General features: G+C 43.9%; 2 protein-coding genes across 14 annotated transcripts in view; one reads left to right on the top strand and one right to left on the bottom strand.

The window, feature by feature from the left end:
* Nucleotides 1-11,132, top strand: part of ATXN2 (ataxin 2) — a 115,152-nt gene extending 104,020 nt beyond the window's left edge. For 6 of the 12 annotated variants that reach the window (XM_072802530.1, XM_072802520.1, XM_072802519.1 and 3 more), the window contains 5 exons: nt 798-851; nt 6,107-6,252; nt 6,977-7,204; nt 9,489-9,657; nt 10,513-11,132. In XM_072802530.1, coding sequence (XP_072658631.1) covers nt 798-851; nt 6,107-6,252; nt 6,977-7,204; nt 9,489-9,657; nt 10,513-10,541 — 626 coding nt within the window. In that variant the 3' untranslated portion in view covers nt 10,542-11,132. The remainder of the gene's footprint in view (nt 1-797; nt 852-6,106; nt 6,253-6,976; nt 7,205-9,488; nt 9,658-10,512) is intronic. The other 6 variants (XM_072802525.1, XM_072802524.1, XM_072802523.1 and 3 more) reach the window with 3 other exon arrangements.
* Nucleotides 11,133-11,719: 587 nt separating this feature from the next.
* The window catches only part of SH2B3 (SH2B adaptor protein 3), a 39,240-nt gene continuing 33,064 nt past the window's right edge, over nt 11,720-17,895 (bottom strand). Inside the window, exons 3-8 of one of the 2 annotated variants that reach the window (XM_072802531.1) lie at nt 16,195-16,296; nt 16,022-16,113; nt 15,839-15,936; nt 15,505-15,719; nt 15,241-15,412; nt 11,720-15,085 (exon numbers count right to left, since the gene is read on the bottom strand). In XM_072802531.1, coding sequence (XP_072658632.1) covers nt 14,790-15,085; nt 15,241-15,412; nt 15,505-15,719; nt 15,839-15,936; nt 16,022-16,113; nt 16,195-16,296 — 975 coding nt within the window. In that variant the 3' untranslated portion in view covers nt 11,720-14,789. The remainder of the gene's footprint in view (nt 15,086-15,240; nt 15,413-15,504; nt 15,720-15,838; nt 15,937-16,021; nt 16,114-16,194; nt 16,297-17,895) is intronic. The other variant, XM_072802533.1, reaches the window with a different exon arrangement.

The following is a 17,895-nucleotide window of genomic DNA, read 5'->3' as shown; positions in this document are numbered from 1 at the left end:
CTTAAATCGTTGCTTATACTCCTTCCCTCCTAAGAAGTTACGGTTTCTTGGTCTTCTAATTCACCTAATTTTGTTTTATGGCAGTGGTGTATTTTCCCTTTCAGAAATAGTAGTAATGAAACTTTGTCTACTAACTAAAACCATCAAGAAGAGTTAGGTCCAGAATCCTTTTTGAGTTTGTTTTTGGTAGTTTAATGCAGATAAATTAGAAAATACAGTAGGCAAAAAGATTTAAAATGCACCTATCCCTCCTCCTAACAACTACCTGTTAACATTTTGGTGCATATCCTTCCATATATACTTAACACACACACACACACACACACACACACACACCTGTTTATGTAGACATTTTAATAAGAAATGATATTATACCCAGGTTAATATTACCACTATTATGTTTCTAAAAATAATGATTTACAAAATTGTTTGAGTCTTTTGAATTAAACTTGGTAAATATTCTCTTATTTTGTTGCATTATTTATATTCAGTGGAATTTATATTTAGTGGAATGCCATGTTGGTCTTTTGATTAGATAATGATTTTATTCCTTTCATTTAAGCAAGTCAGCATGTGGAACTTGACCCATCAATACAGAAGAAAAATGTCTTTTGGTTCAGCCCTATTTTGTTTAATTTTGTAGCAATGTTTAAAGTGCTTGTCATCTCTTGTAAAATAAGAAAAAATGATTTATGCATGAATACAAAAAGAAATTACTAAATATGTCAACCTTTCCAGAAAATTAGGAAAATGCACACCTCAAAAGGCTAATTTACCTTTCTATTTCCCAAATTCAGCATGTCCCAAATTACCATACAACAAGGAGACAAGCCCTTCTTTCTACTTTGCCAGTGAGTTGGGTTTTTTATACTAATTTTAATTGAACAGTAAAACACTTTTTAAAGAATACATGTTAAGGGAGTAGACTTGTTGAGCAATATTTCCTTGTGCCACAAAATCATTGAAAATATGTATATTTGTAAATAATTGAGAGTTTTAAAGAAGTATAACCCAGCTTAAGAAAGCTGGAGTTAATTAAAAATTGAGTTGCTTCAGAAATTAATTTTTGCATACCAAGCAAACATGTGACTGTTTTGGAAATGCCTAATATTTTCCTTGTTCAGAGAAACTTCTGCTGAACGGCCTTTTTTTTTTTTTTTTTTTTAACCAAACCACAAACTTAGTATAAAAAGCTTAAACCATTAGGCTTTTTCAGTATCCTGGTAAGAAGAAAATTATCCTTACAAGGCTTTTTTTAATTGAATAGTGCTGAAAATTTAGAGAAGAAACATTTCTGTCTTCTCAGTCTTTGCATGGACTGAGGTTTAAAATACTCAGGTGGTAGACACCCCAGGACTTTTTGAGCTTCACATGGAAAGCACAACCTAGCTGCTTGATTATGTTTGGCAGCACTGGCCCCTTTCACCACCACTGAAAAGGTAAACAATGGCTCCTAAATGGAGAATCTAGGCAGGGCTCTTTTGGAAATGAACATGAAAGGTGTGTCGTCTTTATTTTGTTAGGGCAGTTTTTAAAAAAAAGCTAGTCATAGACTTTCTGGTATTTGGATAGGAAAGGTACTAACTTGCAAAAGTCCTTCAGAAATGTATGCCAGCAGTGAGTCACTTTATGTGCAATACTATATTCTAAGGGATATTAAGGAATAAGATTTTAGATACTAAATTTTGGATTATGTTAGACTTAATGTCTGAATCCACTAACTGCTAGTTTTTTAAAAGTTGAGAAAACATTTTGACTTAAAAGTTTTCATTAACTGCGTCATGACTTGGTATCCAAAAATAAGTGTGTACATGTTATTCATTTGGTGCCAGGAATTGTTAACAAATTTAATCCTTTAATAGATGCTCTTTAAAAAGGAGTCTTGCTGTATATCTATACTATTAAAGGGAAGCTTTGTATGTGATGTAGTATGTAAAAGACAGTGTCAGTAATTAATTTTATTATGTACTCAATTTGAGGTCTCAAATGTAGTTATCCTCACCATCTTACTGTCTCTGATAGTAATTTTGGAGTGAGTTTCCTGGTAAGTAGCTAAAAGGTCTTTAATCATCAAACCTAAGTATTAACTGCCTTAGTACAACTTCCTCTAAAAGGGGGTGTTAGTTTTTAAAAAAAGCTAACAGTGGGGCTGCTATTTGTAATTTAATTTGCTGCTTTGTACCACTCCCTCCCCACACGCCCTTTTGTCATGGTTTGTGTCTCTGTTGCCATTTATTCCACTTTAAGAGTTCGGTTTTCCTTTACTTCCTTTTTTTCTGATTTAACATCAAATTGGGAGATTTTGTTTTCATGTTAGTTTTGCAGTGCTGGTGATCTCTCATGACTTGTGCATCCAAGGTCAAAATGATAAAGCCTAGTTAAAAATTAAACACACAGCCTTGTGGACTGAATTGGCTTCAGTAAGATCATGGCTTAGGAAACAATTTTTATAATGTGGTTAGTGTTATGGGGATTTAAGAAGTTACACATTTAGAGTTTTTAAACATTTGTATCAAGGAACCCAATGAGTAGGAAGCTTATGGACCAGGTAAAACCCAAAAAGCAATACTTTGACCTGAATTCATCCAGGTTTCATGAAGACAACTTAATATTTAAAGATAGAAGTTTAACCAATGAATAGCTAAATCTGAATTTGAAGAAAATTTACTTTATTTATAACCTTTGGAATCTTTAGCTAAATTAATGAAATAATTATAACATAATAAAAACAGTTAAATGATAGACTCAGCTCAATCCAGCATTTATTGCCTTTCACTCTTCCCTTCTCCCTTTCCCTGATTCTAGTAGATTTTTTCCTCATTTACTCTATCTTGGTTCCTTTCTCTTGGCTCTCTTCCCTTCCAGCCCCCCGCCCCAGCCTTTTAATGTTCCTCCTATCCCACCTTTCTTTGTCTCATTCTTAACTGACTATTCAGGGAACCAAACTGTATTTTTGTTATATAAGTATTGAATTAAAATGTCAATTTCACATTTTTCCCAATTAGCTTTCCAGTTTCCATATTTGAGGGGGGGAAAGAGTTCCTGGTTGAGGTACTTGCTGAGCAGATATATATTTTTTTATAATTTTATTTATTTATTTATGATAGTCACAGAGAGAGAGAGAGAGAGAGAGAGGCAGAGACATAGGCAGAGGGAGAAGCAGGCTCCATGCACCGGGAACCCGATGTGGGATTCGATCCCGGGTCTCCAGGATCGCGCCCTGGGCCAAAGGCAGGCGCTAAACCGCTGCGCCACCCAGGGATCCCTGAGCAGATATCTTTTAAGCAAGAAGATAAACAGAGGAAAATATTTCTAATTAAACCTTCTAAAGTTTTTATTTGCAGCTAATGAAGCATATTTACATATGCTTGATTTTTCGTATAATGCATTGTAGTTTGTTGGTGTTTAGGAAAGGATGAAGTTTTTAAAACCAAAGCCTGTGTAAATGAATACAGTTTGGATACTTTGAGGTATTTGTGCTATGAATGCAAGTCAGATACAAATTAGAATACTCTATTTTAAAGCCATCAAGTTGGTAAACTCCTATCACAGAGATGCCTTTTAAAAATGTATGTAAAACATATATTTCATCTTTCAAAAAATTTCATCTTTTTTTTCCAAATTTCAAGATTTTAACCTTTTTTAATCAATGAAGCGCTTCATTATGAGACTTCATGGGCATAATTGTTCTCCTTGTGAGGTGTAATGTCTTTATGTCAGAAAATTAATAATATAGCACTCAGCTAGTTTATTTTTTTATTTATGTTTCCTTAACTTTGCTTAGAAGGTTATTAAAAGTACAAATATTTCTTGAATAAAGTTTAAAAAATAGAAACTCTGGGATTCCGTACTCTGTCTTTATGAAACCTCATAAATTGAACTTGGGATTCAGGACTTACTTTCCACTAGACAGATTTAGTATTGTTACAAATGAAACATTTAAGAAGTTTGGCTGGCTCGGTTGGTAGAGCATGTGACTCTTGATCTCAGGGTCAAAAGTTGGAGCCCTGTGTTGGGGGTGGAGAGGTCTTTTAAAAAAAGGCGGGGGGGGGGGGCATGAATGACTCTAGACATCACTTAATCCAGTAGAACTACTCTCTGTGATGATAACTTGTGCTATCTAATCAGCAGCCAATTAGCTACATGTGATTATTTTAGTTATTTAAAAACAAATTTGAAAAATGAGTTTAAGATTTTCATTAAGAGCAGAGTCAGACTCAAAATTTATGTCAAGTCTTTTAGACCAAGTCAAGTGCCTAGACAGTTTGGGGCATCTGAAAGTTAACCTAATAAATATGATGGTGAAGAATGGCCTCTTAGTAAGCAAATGAATTAGAAGAAAGACACTGACTTTATAGACTCAGGGGACCATGGAGTTCAAGAAAAGCAATTATTAGCACATTATTCTTCCCAGCTCCCAGAAGACAGGCATGGGCTCTTCCTAAAAACACCCAGAGAATATCTTGCCGCAATTTTTCTTGTTAATATGTTCCAATGTGTATTAACTCTTACAGTTAGGGAGACCTTTTCAATGTATAAACAAAAGTGTTTTGTTTAATCTAATCTGGGTATTAACAAATATTAATGCCTGCTATGCCATTGGCAGTGGATGCACAGGTGATCCTAGCACTGACTCTTTGCCTCGCCCTTCCCTCTTTTAAAAGATACACGTATGGGGCACCTGGCTAGCTCAGTTGGAAGAGTGTGCAACTCTGGATCTTAGGGTTGTGAGTTTAAGCCTCATGCTGGGCATAAAGCCTACTTTAAAAAGATATGTATACATTTTAAAATACATATACAATTGGAGATAATGAGTTAGGCTGGAATGTTGGTAGCCTTTGGCCCTACAGTGTCAAGCATTGCAGAATTGCTTCACGTGCCTAACCCTCCGCATAACATTTCTGTGGGACATGCTGGGTATCACCTATGCTGGTGACTCTTGGTAGTCTTGCCCGTTAGACTGCTGGAGTTAAGAGTTCCTGATCTCAAAGCAGTGCTTGTTTCTTCCTGTCAGTCCCCTGTTTGTCTATATTTGCTCACATGTCCTATAAAGAACATGAGAAACTATTTTGGAATTGTTTCTGAATATAGGCTTCACTTTTCTGGGATTTTGGGATGAATTTTAGAGAAGGCTGGAAGTCATATGTTGCTAGGGATGTGTTTTGAGAACACTGCTCAGCTCTTTGCCACATCATGGTTAGATTTGTGTCTTTGTGCTGTCAGTAGTCACTGGAAGCAATGAACTCATCTTACTGTGATTTTGATTCTCAAATTGCTGTTTTGGGAATACATGAATAAATGAATTTACACCTGATCTCCTGTTTGGTATCAAGGTATGGTCCTTGCTAAGATTTATTAAGAATTGGCTTTGACTTCTTATCTTAATGAACACATTTTTACATAGAGTGGCCCATCATATTTCCTTTGAAGTTACTTTAGCTAGTAAAAATCTTTCTAAAGGCTGGGATGCTTTGAAGGGAGTTCATTTTTTTCTACCTTGTTTAGGTAATTCTATCTACTGAATTTCTTAAAGGTGAAAAGGTCTTGAGTAGGGCGGGTCCAGTGAATGAACTGAGTGGCAAAGTGACTTCTGTGACCAGCTGAGGTAGATTATGGTCATTTGTCTGTGAAAATAGAGCCCTGACCTTGCCACATACCTTTACCCAACCCTTTCCCCTGGTCCCAATGCAGTCAGTGCCCATGGGACACTGCACCTGTTTCAGGGCAGTAGCATGGTGAGGTTAGCCGGATGATGGCCTTGAGCTAAAGAGAGAGGTGTGTGTATGTGTGTGAGAGAGAGAATTGTTTCTGCTTATGCTTTTAAGTCCGGAGAATCTAGTGACTGTTTTAAGAGTAAACTTAATTAGATTTTAAAATAATGTATACAGCTGTGTTATATAAATAAAATGCCAGTCTGACTGGTAAGCAATGATTTCACACTTAGATTTTCAAGAAAATGGATGGTTTAAATGGAGTCAAACATAGAGATTGGTATAACCATAAATTACACACTGTGTATCATGAAAGCTCAGCTGATGAGGCACAGAGGAGCAATTGGGACAGTCCTACATGCCGATTGTACACACACCTTTTTCTTTCACTTCAGTTTCCACTGGCTCCCTTGCTCAGCAGTATGCGCACCCTAATGCTACCCTGCACCCACATACTCCACATCCTCAGCCTTCAGCTACCCCCACCGGACAGCAGCAAAGCCAACATGGTGGAAGTCATCCTGCACCCAGTCCTGTTCAGGTAAGGAGAAACTCAGGTCTTGTAGAATTGTATCCTCATTCTATTTACTGAGAATTTTCTAGTGCTAAGTATCCTGCTAGGTACCATGTGACCAAACACCTCACATCCCTGCCTTCTGAAGCCAGCATACAGCTAACTCTGCCTTCTATGTCCCTGGGATTTGGTTTTTGTTGTTACTGTTTTTTTTGTTTGTTTGGTTGGTTGGTTGGTTTTTGTTGTTGTTGTTGTTACCGTTTTTAAGTCACATTAAGATATGTGCTAAGAATGAGGTGATTGGATAAGTCTTAGAAATAACTGAAAAAAAATCTAGTTTAACATTATATAAGGAATTCGGGACCTTTTCTTTTTTTTTAATTTCATTCCTTACAATTATACAGTGAGTTTGGTTTTTGTTTTTTTTTTGTTGTTTTGGGGTTTTTTTGTTTTGTTTTTCTCCCCATGTTAGCTTCTGTAGTCATGTTTGTTAACAGGACAATGAAGGGTCTCTTTGACATCTTTCAGTTCCCTGGGGCAGTGATCTTGTTCTACCTCTGCTTGATTGAGGGCTTGCAACCACCAGCCCTGCCCTTACCACCCTGTACATTCTCTGGTACTTGCCACTGCTCCTCATTTTAGATGGGCCCAGGGGAGCCTGTTTTCATATGTGGAGTTCAGCTCTGTGTGTGACCTTAACTGCTTTTCATTCAAGAAATGGTTGTCTCAGTTCTTTCTTGTCGCTTTGCAGCACCATCAGCACCAGGCCGCTCAGGCTCTCCATCTGGCCAGTCCACAGCAGCAGTCAGCCATTTACCACGCGGGGCTTGCACCAACCCCACCTTCCATGACCCCTGCCTCCAATACGCAGTCGCCACAGAATAGTTTCCCAACAGCACAACAGACCGTCTTTACAATCCATCCTTCTCATGTTCAGCCGGCATACACCAATCCTCCCCACATGGCCCACGTACCTCAGGTAAACCATCTTTAGCCAACTTTCTGTGAAGACCAAGTAGACTATGAAGGTTATCAGATAAGTAGCAAAGAGCCAGATGCTCTGCAAGCTAGGAAACCCTGTGTGTGATGCCATTTGCCTGTCTCCCTTTTCCCCCTCAAATACATGTGATCTGGCCCTAAATGAATGTTGGTGTGGTTTTGTAATGGGATCAGTGAAGTTGCTGATTGGTCAGTCTTTTAATGTTTCCCATCTGAGACCTTAAAAATATCTCTGACTTTGGAATGCAACCCAGTCCTTTCCTTCCTGTGTCTGCTTTGCTATGTTTATATAGCTTCACTGCTATATGTATATACATAATATATATATTCTTTTTTTTCCTCTCCCTCCCTCCTTCCCCATCCTTCCCCCTACACACACACACACACACACACACACACACACACACACACACACACACACACACACAACAGAAGTCTGGCAGGGAGATTGGGCCTTCACAAATTCTCAGCTCTCTGAGGTGACTGCCCTGAGCCTGTCAGCTTGAATGTTAGTCACACGAGTTCTAGAGAAATCTCTCCACTTGTTTTCCTTGCCTCTTGATACACCCGCTTTGACCATATGTTGTACTTCTTGAAAGGGCTTGGCCTTGTACATTGGTGCAGTGTAACTAGAAGCTGGAAGCAACTCAGGTGTTCCCATTTTTCTTAAAGAGCAGCCTGGAAGGCATTTTGGAGCTCACCTCCAGCGTAAGCCTCTAATGGTTGAAAGGTGTGGTTGCCATCTCAGTGGTTGCTGGCTGCATCAGCTGCTGACAAAAGTCCAATGCAATCCAGGGCCAAGTTGGATTATCTTAGTAAAGAGCTGCACTGAAGTTGGGCTCTAACACTGTCCTTGAGGCCCTCCCTGGAACTGTTATGGGTGAATCGGCTGTATTTGATGGCTCTTTTTGCTGCTTTCATAACAGAACTCTCTTAGGCAGGTCTAAGCTAGACTGCTCACTGAACTCCATTTCATGTCGAACAGTGCGCCACTGAGGCTCTGGCGTGCTAGGGGCTAGAGATGCGACTCAGTTGGAGCTCACTCTCAGAAGGCGACCTTGTAATTAGAGTTCCACAGGTCTGGGAGGTTTGGGTGTCCTCTGCACAAGTGAGGGTTCTGTAGTGTGGTGCACTGCAGTGGATGATTTGTTTTTGATAGTGGGGAGGGAAGCTGGTTTGCTCAGGTGTGGGCCAGCGTGGTTTGGCTGAATCAGGAGCTTCATGAGAGCTGGGGTCCTGTAGGTGGTTAGCAGAGGCTGGTGGCTAAGTAGGTATGTGAATTTACATGTAAGTTGGGGTTCCTAAAACCTCACTTTTGTGGTTTTGTGCTGAAAGAGAAAAAGGTTAACACTTCTAGGGAAGTCCAGATATGCCATGGGCCCATTTGAATATGTAAGAGAGTAAAAACAGCATTTCATTCAAGGCTTATTGTGGTCTAGAACAAGTGCACAGTATGGGAGGCAGGAAAGGAGGGCTCTTCCTGGCCCTGCCATATTCCCCCCCGAGCTGGGATCCAGCGATTTAAGCTGGCTTAAACCCTTTCCAACCTGACAGTGAGACCAGGTTGCACTCACTATCACTTGGGTTTAGGGACACAGGGCTGGCCCAGATAAATTCACATTACTCCTCCCCATTTCATTGGAGCTATTTACTGCAGCCTCTTCCTCCTGCTCAGTCAGCTTATCTCTTAGAATAAAGACTGTCACTTCTCGCTGCCCCGACTCATTCTTCACAGAGATGTGCTGATGAGCAGGCAAGAAACAGAAGGGAGGAGCAGACCACAAGAGGGCTAAGTAATTCCCATGTAGATTACTATCATCACCTGTTTTCCTATTTAAAAGGGAAGTTATCTTTAAAACTACTTCAGGCCCCACTCAGAAGCCAGATTCTGAAGCATCATTGCATCTTATCTATTAAGTTGAGAAAGCTGCCCTTGGATCAGATATCTGAGCTTTGTAACAGTCTTGCCCCACATACATAGAATCCAGCAAACAGAAATGTTGAAGGCTAGGATGTTGCAGCCCTTATTTTTACCCAGACTGTTGGGCGCCTGCTCCTTCAGCCTTACCGGACCTGCTAATGGGTGAAGCATGTCTGTAGGTCAGTTGATGATCCACTAGGGAGTGTCCCCTAGTGAGAAAAGAAAGGGCCCTGGGGGGCCCCCTGTTGGCCTTTCCTGCCCCAGCCCAGTGAAAGGAACACAGTTGACATGTTGTTTAAGCTGGAGATGTTGCCTGTATGCGTAAAAGAGCTCTCTGTTTCAGGCTCATGTACAGTCAGGAATGGTTCCTTCTCATCCAACTGCCCATGCGCCAATGATGCTAATGACGACACAGCCACCCGGCGGTCCCCAGGCCGCCCTCGCTCAAAGTGCACTACAGCCCATTCCAGTCTCGACAACAGCGCATTTCCCCTATATGACGCACCCTTCAGGTGAGGCGTGTGTGTGCAGGGGCCGCCGGGCACCCCAAAGCATTCTGCTCGCACAGGTCGAATGGCAGGCAGGGCCAGCGCTTTAAGCCCCGCATTTGAGAACTAGCAAGACCCGTCAGAGTGTGCACAGTAGGGACTGTGACGATCAGTTCAGTGTCAGGGCCTGAGGCTTCCAGGAGCCGACCGAGTCTGTGTGTGTTCTGATGGTATACAGGATTTGGCTTGATGAGAAGCAGCAGCAGCATTCTGTGTGGCTGATGCATGCTTAGGACTCAGTTGGCCTTCCTTGTTTATAATAGGCTGTACAGGGCAGCGTTTTCCTTCCTTAGTCCCCCCGCCCCCAGTCTGACGGGGGTGGCTACCACCATGGCAGAGTTTGATTGTAGCTCTGGAGAATACTACTGAATAGAAAGTGTGCTGTGTGTGGATTGGTTTTGAGTGTAGCATTAGCTCCAGCGTATGCCCTGACAGGGAGAGAAGGCCCCGTGATTGTGCTCTAATACTTGATGGCTGCCATGGCAATATTTCACAGTCTAACCTGTTACTCTGAAAGCAATACTGATGCTTGGCTAGTATTTGGGGAGGGGGTATGTTAAGGACTTTTTTTCTACCCCATGAGCAACAAGTCTTCTGGGAGTTTTATCTGAAGTGGTTTTACATCTGACTGGTTTGTTTCTACTCCCCCACCTACCCCTCCCCCTTTTGGTGCAGATGGGTGGGGGGGGAGAGTGAATTAAATTTTGAGCCTTGTTGAGCTAGCACAAGGATAGATTACAGTCATGTGCTGCAGAGACACTAGGCTAATGTGTGGTGTTGCCAGTTCTCTGTTTAAATATCCGCTTTTCTTTTTTACAGTACAAGCCCACCACCAACAGCAGTTGTAAGGCTGCCCTGGAGGAACCGAAAGGCCAAATTCCCTCCTCCCTTCTACTGCTTCTACCAACTGGAAGCACAGAAAACTAGAATTTCATTTATTTTGTTTTTAAAAAATATATGTTGATTTCTTGTAACATCCAATAGGAATGCTAACAGTTCACTTGCAGTGGAAGATATTTGGACCGAGTAGAGGCATTTAGGAACTTGTGGGCTGTTCCATAATTCCATATGCTGTTTCAGAGTCCCGCAAGTACCCCAGCTCTGCTTGCTGAAACTGGAAGTTATTTATTTTTTAATGACCCTCGAAAGTCATGAACACATCAGCTAGCAAAAGTAACAAGAGTGATTCTTGCTGCTATTACTGCTAAAAAAAAAAAATAATAATCAAGACTTGGAACGCCCTTTTACTAAACTTGACAAAGGTTCAGTAAATTCTTACCGTCAAAATGACGGGTTATTATTTATAAATCAAGTTTGATGGAGTGATCACTGTCTACAGTGGTTCAACTTTTAAGTTAAGGGAAAAACTTTTACTTTGTAGATAATATAAAATAAAAACTTAAAAAAAATTAAAAAATAAAAAAAGTTTTAAAAACTGATACCAAGTTAGTGTGTGTTTGTATAAGCTTAAGATATTTCTGTTATAGGATACTTCGTATCAAGGCAGGAGGGCTGAGTGTGCTTTCTTAAATGTCCTGGAAGGTTAGTTGTCAAATGACTTTTCTTCTTCACCTTTAGTTCTGGTTCAAGGTATCTCTAGAAAAAGACAAGACTGAGACATTCTCTTTGGTGGATAAAGGTCCGCTCCAGGAGGAGGAAGGCTGGCCAGAGCTGGGCAGCACTGAGATCCCACATCCTCAGCCTGACGCTGGTTCTGTAAGCTTCCTTTTTAATATCTCCTGAACACAGATGAGTGGTGTTAGTCTGAAGTCTTCGTGATTCACACATCTGATTTACCAGTAGGGGGCAGGCGATACTTTTTAAAAAGAAACTGGTAAATCCAAAGGGCTGAAAAGCTAAAACCGTGCAGGGATGTACAAAGTAGCTTACTGCTGTAGACTCTCAGCATTGCTCATGTTCCCCATTTGTGGGAGGACAAAGGGAAAAGCAAGTAATTGAGGAGAGCAAGGATTTTGAAGAAACCATAGTCCTGTTACGAGAGCCTTTAGATATTGTGGCAACAAGATTCTGAAAACTTTTTAATTCATGTGTAGCAATTTGTACATTATAGCAAAATTTGCATTATTTGAGAATAAGTTACTTGTACAGTACATAAACAATACATAAAAATTTGCCAATACCTTCTGCCTATAATGATACAGAATGGATCCATTTATTATGTTATTATTACATTGTGCTACTTATTCCAAACACTGGGTGTCAGATGTGTCCTTGTTAAGAGGCAGTGGATAATATACTATCAAGTTCCTCTAGCCTGTGGGAGATGTTAGAGCTCATATGACATTTGTGATGAGACATAGCCCTGAATTAAAAGCATGAAGGAATCTCAGATGACACTTAGGGAAAGAGTTCAAGGCCTTGATTTTACATTAAGAAACTGTTATGTAAAAATAGTGTTCTCTGGCCTAAGATTTTAATGATTGCTATTCCTTTTTCCTACACGGTCCAGAAATGATCAAAGGCAGAAGATTTATACCAGATAAAGCCATATGGATTGCTGGTCTAAAATTCAAGGCAGGTTAGTTGACTTAATTCTTTGGTGCTGGTGACTATTAGTTTCTAAAAGTTTATTCAAGACAGAAGAAAGGAAGTGATGGTGTTGGGAGCAGTCAAGCTATCCTTGTCTGTAATTAGAGATAAGAGATCGTGGTGCTTACTGTCCATTTGGCACTCAGAGCCTGGGCTCTCAGTGGAGGCTGTTGGCTTGGCTTCTTGCTGCCAGCAGCTGTCACGTTGGGGCCAGGAGGGTGGTGGGGTATGCTGTGACCGTGGCAGGCTGGCTATAGCCAGCAGGATCATTTCCTGTGAAGGCATCAAGCCCAGGGACTCGCTACTCCTTTTCCTCCATCTCGACCTGCTCTAGCAGAAACAAAAGGCATTGGCTCAGTGTCACTTCTTCCCAGTCTATGAGGGGGCTTTTTTTCAGAATGTATTTGAGCTGTCCTGGTAAATTGGACATGTTTAAAAAGTGTTTTTCTTGAGCATTTTATACTGTAGTCTGGAGGTGGGTGATTTCCAATTTTCTGTCACAGTCAGAACGTGTTCTTTGTAGCCAGTGGATGAGAGCTGCTAGTTTGCTGTGCCTGGCACTGCCTGAGAATTGTATGGTGAGAAGCTCAGAAGCGAGTGCCCCTGGCTTAAAAATGTCAAATCCCAGATTTTTAGATCCCATCCCTTCTAGTGAGAGGGAGGGGGCTTCCTTGGGTTGTTGCCTACTTGGCCCCTTTCCTGTATCGATAAGGGGACAATCTGTACCAGTGACTTCTAAGCATTGACTTCCTGTGACGAGCTTTCTCTAATAGAAATCCAGAATAGCGCTTACTTCTCTGGTTCACACTTAGCATCCGTTACATAGAGAGACCTGCTTGATGTGTAGAAGGAAAGAGGTGTCCTTAGAAAAAGACCACAAATCTGGATCGGATCTGCTTTACAATCGTTTTTAAAGTAGTGAAGAGGTGACACCGCTTGCTCCCTCCACTCATCCCCACCCCCACAATGAAAACCCAGAAAATTCTAGAAGCAAAAGTCTGACTTCTGGAAATACAGAGAATGGCTGGAGGGAGCAGACCAGACCCTCACCCCAAAAAAGGCAAGCAGTAGTTAGAGGCTAAGACTGATGTATCTATAAATGTTAAGGTGTGCTAAACTCCTAGTTTTCTAGAAGCCACTTTGGTGAGCCTGGTGGCTATATTGAATGGCTCTGCTGGCACCCCAGAGTCACTGCCCCCCTTGTTTCTGAGCCTCTGCATGAAAGTTTTGGGAGGAGCCAGCCGCCCTGTGAATTGTATTACTGGTGAAAGGAAAGTATAGATGGAGATTGGACTTTAGGACCCCCTGGGCTGTTGGAGATGATGTGTGCCCATGTGTTCATGCACACGCATTCCTCATCAAATGAAGCAGTACGCAGCTGGAACAGAAACTGATTGTGGGCTGTTAAAAGAGTTTCTCATTAGCTGTGGCACCAGACTCCTAGCTCCTATTTTGGCTCAAGATTGAGCCTAAAACCTTGTAGAATAGTTCATAAGCCACTAGATGCCTGGGGGGCTCTGAGCCAGCCCTGTTGGTGAAGGATTTACCAGAAGATAGGGCCTAGGAGCCCTTCCTCCCATTTTGCTTGTCCCTCCCTTGCCCCTTAGTTAAACTAGTTGAATTCTCACCATAAAGCTGCTGTAAACCACAATCCAGTTTTTTATTCATAAGGCACCAGGGTAGAATTCTCCTTGCCACCCTCCTATTTCAGTAATTGCCTGAATTTCCCTGAAAGGGTGACAAAACTTCACTTCCCTACATTTAAGAAGGACAGTGGCTACTCAGCAGCAGGTGACTGTCCTGAGGATGAAAAAGACATGGAAGCCAGGCATGCTGGCTCAGACCGGGAACTTGTCAAGTAAGGTTTGCATAGCTGTCTCTGTTGCCTGGGTATTAAAGAGTGCAATGAAATAAGCAATAATTGAGTTTTGAGACCTGAATCCTTTGAAAAATTAATCTGAGGTAAAATGTTTAAAGTCATTTTTAACCTTGAGCTTTGTCCAAACTAAAGCTGCAAGTCAGAGCAGAATTGGTGTGTTCACCTATGGCATGGGTGATGGCAGACCTGCCATGTGGGCTGAGGCTACAACAGGCAAACCAATATGAGAATCCAGGGCTTGTTAGTGTTTTGGGCTTCCTGACGACCCACCCCACCCCACCCCCGAGAATCTGCCATCGGCTGTGACAATGTCAGTGAAAAAGAGAACCAAGGTTCCACCGCCAGCTCTGGCCCTCACCCCACCACCTCCTATAAGAGGGACGGGGCCTGGTCCTAGGGACTCAGGGCAGGAACTAGTGGCATCTGCGAACAAGAACTACATCTGTAAACAATGAGGAGAAAGCCAAGTGGTGGATGGATGAAACTTATAGGAGGCCCTTCAACAGGCCTAATAGAAGGGTCACATCCAAACTGGAATGAGCAGTTAACAGTGTCCCTTAAAACTCTCTCTGGAAGGAAGGAAAGTAAGTTACATTCACAAGTTCACATCTCTGCTTGCTTGTGTTCCTCAGGGGCATGTGTGAGGCTGGGGATTCCTCGCTGCCCATCAGAGAGGTGTATACTGATTGTCTATGGCCCGTAGATGGCTCCGGGAGGAGGAGTCCATTTCGTAGTCTGAGTCCCGGGCTCGACTGGCAGGTTCAGGCTCCAGGTGCCGTAGGCTGTTGGCCAGCTCCTCGGGCGAAGGCACCAGGTGGAATATCTGCTCTGGGGGAGAGGATCGGCCTGGGAGACCCTCTGGGCCAAGCCCCCGTGGACAGCCAGAAGAACTAAGGTGGGGAAGGCCCAGCTCCGAATCCCAATGAGCGAGGGAGAACGGAAACAGGACAGTGTTGGAGGAACCTGGGGGACAAGGGACCAAAAGAGAGACCAACATGTGACAGGGTGTAGATGCTGGAAGAACACAAAAACAGATCTCTATGCTCCTAGGCTTGCAGCAAGCTTTTACCCTTTACCTGGGTCCCTGTGCCACCCACCCCCTTTATCAAGGGTCACACCTGGTGGCTGAGAGACGACTACCACGTAGCTGGACAAGCGGACATCACAGGCAGCTCCGCACTCCAGTGGGATGGGGGAGCGCTGGAAGTGGTGTAGCATGTCCACAACAGAGGGGAAGTGCAGATGCTGCACTCGGCACTGGCCCCGCTCAGTCAGCGACAGGCGCAGGTGCTACGGGAGGAGAGCAAAGTACGCTCAGGCACTGGCCTGAGGGCCTTGACCTTGGGGTTGGTGGGTACGGTTCCACCTACCATGCCCCATACCTTGGCTATGCCTTGGAAGTTGAATGTGAGCACATATTCTCCACGCCGTGTCTCACTCTGCCGTACCAGAAACACTCCATGAGCATCAGGACCCTGCAGCTGAACCAGCTGAGCCGCCTTCACCCGGGAGATGGGGCCATGGAACCAGGGGTAACAGGACAGGAAATGATCTGTTTTCTGACAGGCTGGGTCCAGCAGCCCCCCAGGAGAAGCACCTGGTAGACAAAATGGGTGATGGTGACACCCCCCCACACCACCCCCCATTGCATACCTTCTGTCTTGGGCTGAAGCTGATTCCAACTTACATGGAGGATGGAGGCCTGGACCCACTCACCTTGGTTCAGGGAATCTGTGCTTCCCCTTGGAGAGGTGGATGTGCCAGGCTCTAGGGCTGAGGGAATATGCATCTCTGGGTCTGTGCTCTCCAGCCTGCTGAAGAGGCTGAGATTAGGATCTGGGTAAACCAGAGGAGCAGGAAAAACTTCCAGAAGTAGGGTCCTCCCGTCTGGGGCCTCACCCGTGGCCTGTGCACTCCCGGAGCTCAGCCATCCAGGAATTCAGCTGCTGCTCATCCCCCACTTCAAAAATGATGTCTGTCCGGTCCTTCACCTGGCAGGGAGGAAGGGAACAGGTATGTAGATACCTCCGGTGTGTAGGTGTGACTCCTGGGTGTGAAAAGTTGTCACTCACCTTTAAGACAAAGGTGTAGAGGTTGTCCGGCATCTCGAGGCGTGTGCATCGCCGCACCTCCTGGATATTGGAGCAGGCTGCTTGTAGCTTGGGCTTTGAACTCTAGGAGACCAAGGTAGGGCACTTGAGGCTTGTCCCTGACGGCCCTTCACCCACACAGGCCTCTTTTTTTTTCCTGTGTCTCCCCAGGGGCTCAGCTGGGTGAGTGAGTACTCATGGTGCTGCCAAGCAGGTACCCCAAACCTGGAGAAAGATCTAGCATTCTGGCTTGCATGAGCCTGCCAAGGGCCCTTCTCCTGTAGCCTCTTAAGCAGTAGCCCCACACCCCAAACACTGAGGTCCTCAGAAACCTATGTTACCTGAAGGCCACCCCCACCCTGTCCTTTTATCTGAAGCTATCTCTGTCAGGTGTTTGCCTGCTGACATCTGGTTCTCCTTCCCCTGGTAGAGCAGAGATCTCCCCGTAACCCAGCCACATCACAATGGCTGCTGACGACCTCATCAAAAAAAGCCCAGAGAGTGGACATGAGGGTATCCGTTCAAAGTCACATTTCCCTCTGTGGTGCTGGGGGACCCAAGGCCTTTGTCGTACCTCTGGTCCCTCTGCCGACCCTCATCAGTTCCCCATTAGTGCAGGCCATAGGAAACATACTCTTATCACATCTTAGAGAAGAAACTCAGGTCTTCGAGGTGAACTCCTTTGCCTAAGGGAGGGTAGATGGAGTTTCCACCTCCCTCCTACAACCTAGAACCTCTAGCCTATAGCCTAGAACCTCAAACTGCCACCCTAACCTGTCTTCAAGTCTGAGGACAAGGAAGGGTGGATTTGGCTGCAGGGCGGGGTTCGAAGAGTAGCTTAGCCACAGGCTCTTGGGGCTTCTGCCAATATCCCTAAAGGGGCAAAGCCTGGTATGGCTGGCCTCAGAACCAGCTGGAAACCTACACAAAACCTTGGGCCCAGGGGTCTCCCATGACATCCAACATACACAGGACAGGGTTCAGAGTGCATGGAAGGTGGTCTCCTATGTTTTGCCAGTGAGAGTTCCTCTTCTGGGTCTTGATTGAACCTGGCTGAAGGTAGGGGCTGACCTTGCAGATGCCTGTTCCCAGGGAGCAGGAAGCTCTGGGGTATCCTAGAACACAGGAGCCAGCATCTCTGGGGCAGCAGTTTCTCAAAAAAGAGGTCTTCCCTCCTTGCCCCCTCCCCTATCTCTTCCTCTTCCTCTTGTGATAAGAGTGCCAAGATTATTTCTCTGGGGTCATGAGATGATCAATGGCTGCTTTGAGCAGGAGCCAGAAGGAGATAAGAATGGAGGAAGGAGCCAGAGATGATGGGGGGATGGACAGAGAGGCTCAACTGGATGCCCATTCTCCAGTACTTCTCTTCCCAAGGGGCCTGGAGACAGCCAGGCCCATCTGGGAAGGACCAGCCCTACCAAGCCAATGCCCGGCAGGGGCAAGGAAATGGAAACAAGCCAGGCCCAAAGGCTAGTTCCTGGCACTGTGGCTTTGAAGGACTCTGACCACATCTTGGGCAGAAGCTGCCTTGTCAAAAAGTAATACAAGAATCCATCCCCAAAGCCATGTGTGTAACTGCTTGGGACATGGAGGCACCAGACACCTCTGATAGGATGGTGACACCAGGGCTAGGCCACCTGCTGTCAGCCACTCCACATCCACAGGAGGGCTGGTGAACAGTAA

Source organism: Canis lupus, chromosome 27 (assembly GCF_048164855.1).
Source record: "Canis lupus baileyi chromosome 27, mCanLup2.hap1, whole genome shotgun sequence".
Taxonomy (NCBI): domain Eukaryota; kingdom Metazoa; phylum Chordata; class Mammalia; order Carnivora; family Canidae; genus Canis; species Canis lupus.
This window is presented reverse-complemented; position numbering and strand designations above follow the sequence as displayed.